General features: G+C 44.3%; 1 protein-coding gene across 1 annotated transcript; it reads right to left on the reverse strand.

The window, feature by feature from the left end:
• Nucleotides 1–2,142: 2,142 nt before the first annotated feature.
• On the reverse strand, nucleotides 2,143–8,691 carry LOC148197202 (uncharacterized). Its single transcript, XM_088093624.1, has 8 exons — nucleotides 8,684–8,691; nucleotides 7,824–8,604; nucleotides 7,296–7,742; nucleotides 6,596–6,655; nucleotides 5,814–6,099; nucleotides 5,344–5,624; nucleotides 4,458–5,085; nucleotides 2,143–2,231 (listed from the first exon to the last, which is right to left on the reverse strand). Exons 1-8 carry the CDS (start codon nucleotides 8,689–8,691, stop codon nucleotides 2,143–2,145), a joined length of 2,580 nt encoding a protein of 859 aa, XP_087949750.1.
• Nucleotides 8,692–8,988: the final 297 nt, after the last annotated feature.

Genomic DNA, 8,988 nt, shown 5'->3' on the forward strand with positions numbered 1-8,988 from the left:
GGTGAGAGGAGGTGAAGAATTGTTGAGGTTGCAAGGAGATCTTGATCTGCACGTCTGGGAGGAGTTAGATCCAAAATTTACATGGAAGTCTTCAAGAGGTAAGGGGAGTTTGATTTATTTCATTAATTGTTGAAATAATCTGTATTTGATGCAAATCTGGGAAGAAGGGATGAAAATGGAGGTTTTCTGGGTTTCTGGACTTTGGTGCGTTTCTGCTTTGCAGAGGTACGCGTGAAACGTCCGTTCAAACAGTGCTCGACCAAATAGTGGTCGTCCAATTTCTGAACGTTCGGTTATTGTTCTGAGCGTCCGCCCGAATCAGCCAACTTAGAACGTTCGTCCTTGGTTTGTCATAGTGATATTAGCGTTCGGTCAGGGCTATTTAAATACCGTTCGGTTGAAACCTAAATTAATAGTGTCCGGTTAAGTGTGAATTAACATTCGATTGAATCGCTCGGCCAGGATTCTAGACGTTCGTCCAGATGATTGTGAGCGTTCGTTAGCAATTGGTAATCCAGGTTTCAACTTGAGCGTCCGTCCCTAAATTGGCATCCACAAGATGTAATCTTGGGCGTTCGGTACTGAGTATTAGTGATTGCAATCGTTCGTTCTTAAAATAGAATTTTAGGTTTGAATCCTGAGCGTTCGGTTTTGGGTATAAGTGAACGTTCGGTTTTTAAGTATAAGTGAGCGTCCGGTTTTGAGTATAAGTGAGCGTTCGGTTTTGGGTATAAGTGAGCGTTCGCTTTTGGGTATAAGTGAGCGTTCGGTTTTTAAGTATAATTGAGCGTTCGGTTTTTGACTCTAAATGAGCGTTCCGTTTGTGGGTATAAGTTAGCGTTCAGTTTTTAAGTTGCTTATTCTCAGGTGTTGAATCTTGAGCGATCGGCCTTGGGGTATTAGTGACTATTGAGCGTTCGGTTAAGTTTTGATTTAAGCACCGTTCGGTTAGCTGCTGATTTATGTCGTTCGGTCGGCTTCTTTTAATGCCGTTCGGCAAAGGGACTTAGGGGTTCGACTGAGTATCAAAACGTCCGTCCTTATCATGTCCGGATTAATGGTGTTTGATTTGAGTGTTCAGTATTGAGATATTAGTGGGTATAAGCGTTCGTTCCTAACATGGAACTCTTGGGTAGCAATCTTGAGCGTTCGGCTTTAAGTGTTCGGTTTGGATCTTGGACGTTCGACCTTGGTTTAATTGTGTTTGTGAGCGTTCGTTCTCGATGATGTTAATCCTCAGGAAGTACTCGTCTGAGGTAACGTACGACTAGACTTGATCTCGAGCGTTCGTCCTTGGAGCTCGGTTAATAAGGTTTGGTGTTCATCGGCAGCGTTCGGCCTTTGATGATGATTGATTCCAGAACGTTCGTTCAGACAGCATCAGAGTTGGAAATAGCGTTCGGCAATAATGCATGAATCCAGGGGAGTATTTTGAAACAATTATTGAGAATTGTTGGTTATTTCCTTGATCCAATATTGGTTTATTTATACATATTATTGAGAATATGTACGAATTCGTGATTGAGCACGTTTATTCTGTTGGAGGTGGTACATACACTATGTTATTTACTTGTAACTTCGTCTGTCTTTTGAGCATTTTTGCTAGTCTCACGCGTGAGACTGAGATTCGAGTGTCACCTTCTTCTGCGCGAGGAGGTGAATGTCTCGCCCAATGAAATGACTTCGGCTCGTGTTGAGTATAGTGCATCGTTACGCGTAGTATCGATGTTTTTACTCGTTAGTCCTTGAGGAGTCGGGGAGATAGGTCTGAAGTCGCGATGGAAGACGGCTCGGGTCGCCTGTTATCGACATCAGAAAATACTGGTATTTTATTTTTATCCAAGGATTACATATGTTATAATATTTTAAAGAGTGTTTGTCACAGTTCATGTAACATCCCAAAATTATACAGTCATCAACTATATACTTAGAATAATTACACGTATTAATAATCCAAAACAGTTTTAAACGTAAAGGAACAGATTAAACAAATGGCCGAACGGCCTGTTATATAAAAATTAACGAGCGTTTACAAAAATAAGGACGAACGGTTTACAAAATAAATACCGAACGTCAAACTAACAAACGATAAAAGAGCGCTCGCTCACAGCCGCTCGCTAACCTAACTAACAACCGAACACTCTACTGTTCGGCCTTTACTTCCACTTCTACGAGGTTGGCGTCCTCCAAATTTTCTGCTACCAGCGTTTCTTCAAGTAACGCCTCCCCATCTGCTCACATCCACACGGATGATCATTGCATTCGACAAGACGGAATATACATAGACGAGACAACACAAAGGAATTGCAAGGGTAAGCTTATTGAATTTAATTCAAGTCAAACATACAGTTCATACATAACAAACGTATCAATTTATTCATACCACATGCATTCAAATCATATTTAACTCAACCCAAAAATCCTGATACTAGACCGACCGTCCGGACTGTATGAAACCTGTGTAGCTAAGGCGTCCATGCACTCAGGTGGGTTAACTGGAATGCTCATCAGTATCCACCTGAGGTTAGTCTTTTTGCCAAGTTACAGTTATGGTCTAGACCTCCTGCCATTCCCACGCATGACCTACTCATCTCTACTTGAGAACGAGCACTCACGGAATATCAGGATGGATCACCATCTAAGCTTACCACGTTCATACTACAAATATCAATATCCAGTCAAGAGTCGTTCCACCCTGGAACGCTCGTTCAAATTCCAAAATCATAATATCATTCATATATGGTTCGCACAATTTATACTTCCCTCAACATCACATTTTCATTCTTAATTACACTTCCATAAAAGACGAACGTTATTTCACTGTTTGGACGAACGCTATTTGAGATCAGAACGAACGCTATTTAAAGATCAACGCTCGACAAGGGCCGAAAGCTATTAAAGACTAACGCTCGACAGAGGCCGAACGCTATTAAGGATGTACGCTCGACAAGGGTCGAACGCTATCAAATACGAACGCTCGACAAAAGAACGAGTGCTATCACGAACGAACGCTCGACATAAGGTCGAACGCTACCAAGGAAGAACGCTCGACATAAGAACGAGCGCTACTAATCGTTTGCCTTTTTGAACGAACGTTCGGTCTAAGACCGAACGCCACTTAGGACGTACGTTTTTAGGTTAAGGCTCTTAGCTGAATTCAAAATCATAGAAATTGGGATTTATATAAGATGAGATAATTAAAGTTTATGTTTTAATAATTTGACTAAAAGTTCAAAGGGATATTCTCAGACTTCTCAATTCTCACACAACACTCGTGATGTTTACGTATGACCGAAAGCACAACGTAAAACTATATAAGAGGGCGTTCGTTCTCAAAGGGAGTCCTTTCCAAATGAAAGGGTCCGACTAACACAAGAATTTACTGATAATACCGAACGGTCAATGACCGTATCGATACGAACGTTCAATTTCATGCACTTTTCACATAAATCTTCTTTTACAGTAACTCATTTTCCAGTATAAACTTTCATGCATTAAATCAATCTTAACCTAGTATTTTTCCATGCTTCTCATGCTTTTAATCAACATCATATACTAACATTCAACTATCAAAATCATCCACATACAACGTCACAGACCATTCATACACTCAGCATATAATTCCCAGTACATACATGCAACATTTTCATATATCATCTCAGAATCATATTCCTAAACTCAAAAGTCAAATATCATAAATCACACTTTCAAACATTACGTAACGCGCATGCAGTACAGAGATCATGTGAATTAAATTCTAACAAGCTTCCCTTACCCGGATTAAGCAGCGTGCTTTCGTTCTTCAAAAAGAACACAAGATTCCAGTATACTCTTCTACCCTTAACGTTCAAAACCCCAAAACTCTTCCAACTAAAATTACAGGAAACAAATATTGGTTCAGAGACGGTGCATGCAGATTCAAAATGAAGCTTGCATGTGGAAAGTCAAGAGTAGTTGAGGACGTGAAACTTACCCGTTTCCGAATCCAAAACCGATCGGTTTGATGGGAAGCTCACGGTACAGGGATGCTTCTCACGGTGCTGAAACGTGAACGGAGCAAGGGATGGTGAGTTACCAAAGAGAGAAGAAAGAAAGGTTTTAGAGAGAGAATGGAGAATTTAGGAGATCAGAAATTTGAGGAAGAAGATGAAATGCACAGAGAAAGGGAAAGAGTTTTCCAGTAAATCATTTCTTTCCCCACGCAGGACGATCGTCCAACCGCCTGCTGCCACTTGGATTCCATTAACGTTTTTAGAACGTTCCAACATGACACTTGTCAGCATGCATGCATCGTGAACGTGAGTGCGTTTTAAATGAAGGGTGGGCGTGTCAATGGAGGTGTAAGCGTGGCAAGGTGCATTTATGAAAGTAGAGAGGTGAGTCAGCAGAAAAAATTAATGGGGCGTGACAATCCCCCTAACTACAAAAATTTTCGTCCTCGAAAATTGAAGACTTACCAGGGAATAAATGAGGGTATAAGTCCTTCATGGCATCTTCAACTTCCCACGTAGAATCGCCAGTCTTGTCGTCCCACAACACTTTCACCAGTCGAACGTCCTTCCCTTTGTATAATTTAGAGCGTTCGTCTTCAATGCGTATCGGCTTCATTTCTATCGCTCGGTCTTGTCGAAGACGAACGTTCTCCAGCTCCAATATGTGCGAGGGATCAGATACGTACTTCCGGAGTTGAGACACGTGAAATACCGGATGAAGGTTGGACAATTGTGGAGGTAGGGCTAGCTCGTATGCAACAGGTCCAATCCTTTTCAAAATCTGATAAGGTCCCACGAATTTAGGAGATAATTTCTTTGAACGCAACGCTCTGCCCACTCCAGTAGTTGGATTCATCCTGAGAAAAACATGATCGCCAGCTTTGAACTCCAGTGGTCGTCTTCTCCTATCGGCGTATGACTTCTGCCTGCTTCTGGACGTTCTCAATCTTTCTTGTATCAATTTCACCTTATCCGTTGTCTGTTGAACGAGCTCTGGTCCAGTCAATATGTGTTCTCCTTCTTGAAACCAACAAAGTGGCGTGCGACATTTGCGTCCGTATAGGGCTTCAAAAGGAGCCATTCCAATGCTCGACTGGAAGCTGTTGTTGTAGGTGAACTCTATTAACGGTAGTACCTCATCCCAAACGCCCATGTGATCGAGTACGCACGTCCTTAATAAATCCTCGAGCGTCTGGATTGTCCTCTCGGATTGACCGTCCGTCTGAGGATGATAAGCAGAACTCATTTGGAGTTTGCTGCCCAGCTCGCTTTGCAACGACTGCCAAAACCGAGAGGTGAACCTTGTGTCTCGGTCAGAGATGATGCTGGACGGCACTCCATGCAGACGAACGATCTCTTTGATGTAGAGCTTGGCCAAGTTGGTCATGGACATCTTCAAGTTGACCGCTAGGAAGTGAGCACTTTTGGTTAGACGATCCACTACTACCCAAATGGAATCGTGATTCTTGACCGTGCGAGGCAAGTGAGTCACGAAGTCCATTGAAATGCTGTCCCACTTCCATTCGGGAATCTCCAAAGGTTGTAGTAAACCACCCGGTCTTTGATATTCAGCCTTAGCACGTTGACATGTTAGGCATGATGCCACAAAACGTGCAACGTCATTCTTCATCCCTGGCCACCAGAACGACTGTTTGAGATCGTGATACATCTTAGTCATGCCTGGATGCATGCTAAGACGGCTGTGATGGCCTTCTTCTAAGATAATTCTCTTCAGCTCGCCATCATTCGGAATGCACGTACGTCCCATGTAACGTAACATGCCGTCCGTTCCAGCGTTAAAATGTTTGGCTTGATCCGTACCTAGCGCACTAAAAATTTTCACCAATTCTTCGTCCTCTCGTTGTTTCATCCAGATACGATCAAACACGCTGCTCGAAATACTAAGGTTACAGCATTTGATAACGTTCGTTCCCAGCTCGAACTGTAACCTTAGGTCTCGGAAACTCTCCACCAAACTTAGCTCTTTCACCATCATTACCGAGACATGAACCGCCTTTCTACTTAGAGCATCCGCCACAACGTTCGCTTTACCAGGATGATAAAGCAACTCGAACTCATAATCCTTTAGGAACTCAAGCCACCTCCGCTGTCTCATATTCAATTCTTTTTGATCAAAGAGGTACTTGAGGCTCTTATGATCACTAAAGACTTGGAAGACGGATCCATACAAGTAGTGTCTCCAAATCTTTAGAGCAAAGACGACCGCTGCTAGCTCTAGGTCGTGCGTTGGGTAATTCTTCTCATGTATTCTCAATTGCCGTGAGGCATACGCCACTGCTCGTTTCTCTTGCATAAGAACGCACCCCAAACCTTGGTGAGATGCGTCACAGTAAACTTCGAAAGGTTTGGCGGTGTCCGGAATTACCAATACTGGAGCGCTCGTCAGCTTCTGCTTCAACTCTTGAAAGCTGGATTCACACCTATCGGTCCAAGCGAATGGGTGATCCTTCCTGTCAGCTGGGTTAACGGTGCTACTATCTTAGAAAATCCTTCTATAAAACGCCTATAGTAGCCCGCGAGCCCTACAAACTTCTAACTTCTGTAACCGAGCGTGGACTCTCCCATTCCAAGACCGCTCGTACCTTGGCCGGATCAACTGAAATTCCACCTGCAGACACAACATGACCCAAGAACTGTACTTCCTTCATCCAAATTCACATTTAGATAATTTGGCGTACAGCTCCTTTTCTCTCAACACTCCAAGTACCACCCTTAAGTGTTCCTCATGCTCTTCACAACTCTTGGAGTAGATGAGAATATCATCAATAAACACCACCACGAACTTGTCCAAATACGGCCTGAAGATGCGGTTCATATAGTCCATGAAGACTGCTGGAGCGTTCGTCACACCGAACGGCATGACCACGTACTCATAATGTCCATAACGCGAACGGAAGGCTGTCTTCTGGATGTCTCCTTCCTTGACCCGAATCTGGTGATAGCCTGACCTCAAGTCTATCTTAGAGAAAACGCTCGCTCCATGCAACTGGTCCAGTAGATCGTCAATGCGAGGCAGTGGGTATTTATTCTTGATGGTCAGCTTATTTAACTGACGGTAATCAATACAAAGCCGAGAGCTGCCATCCTTCTTCTTCACCAATAACACGGGCGCTCCCCAAGGTGACACGCTTGGACGGATGAACCTCTTGTCCATCAACTCTTCTATTTGCTTTTTAAGCTCCACCAATTCAGCGGGTGCCATTCTATACGGTTGAACGGATATAGGGGCCGCAGTAGTTACCAAATCTATGGTAAATTCAACTTCACGAACGGGAGGCAAACCAGGCACTTCATCCGGGAAAACATCCGAGAATTCGCCACAACCGTTCGTCCTTCAGCGTACTTATTGAACGAACGTTCACAACTCTTATCCGCCAACTCTCGGTCTTCATGCGTCATGATCAAGAAGCAACTGGCGCCCTCCATGATATCTTCTTTAACTTGACTGAGCGTCACTCCTAACTCTTCTTCACATTCCTCAGGAAAAATCAACTCCTTAGCCCCACAATCTATGAGGATGCGATTGGTATTCAGCCAATCCATTCCCAGAATCACTTCTAAGTCCTTGAGAGGCAAACATATCAAGTTTACCTTGTATCTACGCCCCTCTACTTCAACAGAACATCTAACGCACATGGTAGACGTCCTAACCTCTCCAGCAGCTGGGGTTGACACCACTAAGTCGAACTGCATCTCACTCTCGGTTAACCCCAACTTATCAACGCACGCCTTCGAGATGAAGGAGTGTGTTGCCCCAGAATCATACAACACACAGCAAGGAATTCCATGAACTAAGCAGGTACCAGTAACGAGCGTACCTGAGCTCGCTGCTTCTGCCCCAGTGATCGCATATACTCGCCCTACAGCTTGGGCTCGTCCACCTCTTCCTTGCTGAGTCCTTCCAGCGTTCGGCGGCCTCATCACTGCACGTCCGCCCATATTACACTCGTTCTCCAGGTGACCGTTTCTTCTACAACGAGTGCAATATTTCCCTCCAACCAATTGAGGGCATGATGATCTAAAGTGAGGTCCTCCGCACTGAAAACATCTGACCGGCCCTTGTTGATTTGCTTGTCCAGCAACTACCATAGTTTGTGAACCACTCGACTGGGCTGGACGAGCGTATGGGGTCCGGTTCCGATTTACATTAGGTCTCGACATAACTGGTCCTCTCGACGCCTGTTGTTTCTTATGTTGTTCCACCTCAGCCATATTTTTCTCAAGTACTTTAGCCCTTTCAACCATGGCTGGGAACGTCCGGATACATAGACTGGAAATCAACACCTTGAGATCACTCCTTAATCCATTCTCGAATTTTCTACACTGCCACACTTCACTTGTGGCCATAGTATTGAACCTGACGAGATGTTTGAATTTGTTGGTGTACTCCGAGACGGACATATTTCCTTGAACCAATTGTAGGAATTCCACCTCCTTTGCAAACCGCACGCTGTCAGGGAAGTATTCCTCATAAAATTTGTTTCTAAATACTTCCCAGGTGATCGGTTGCTGCGCGTCCGTAAGAATAGCCCTAGCGCTCGACCACCAATGGCTCGCTTCTCCAGTCAGTAAATACTCAGCGTACGCCAACCTGTTCTCATCAGGGCATCGTTTAGCATTAAAGATCTTCTCTATATCCCTCAACCACTGATCCGCTTCGTCTGGGAGACCTTCCCATTGAATTTAGCAGGATGGTGTTGGAGGAAACTCTCCAAGCTCCATTCGGCAGTAGGCGGGGCAGCGTTGGAAGAAGATGCTCCAGGCGCACCTCTAGTTGCAGCCAAGATCTCCATCAACTGCCTTGCGTGTTTTCAGAGTTGACACGCGAGGCCTCCAAACCTTGCATAGCAGCTTGGTTTTGCTGCATCAGGGTGGCGTTTTGCTCCAGCAACGTGGTGTTCTGTTGATGCAGTCGTTCAACTACGGTTTCCAACAACCTAGTGTTGCTGGACGTATCGGACTCATTCGGTTGGGG

The sequence above is a fragment of the Vigna umbellata genome, chromosome 6 (assembly GCF_029865625.1).
Source record: "Vigna umbellata cultivar VRB3 chromosome 6, Vumbellata_1.0, whole genome shotgun sequence".
NCBI lineage: Eukaryota > Viridiplantae > Streptophyta > Magnoliopsida > Fabales > Fabaceae > Vigna > Vigna umbellata.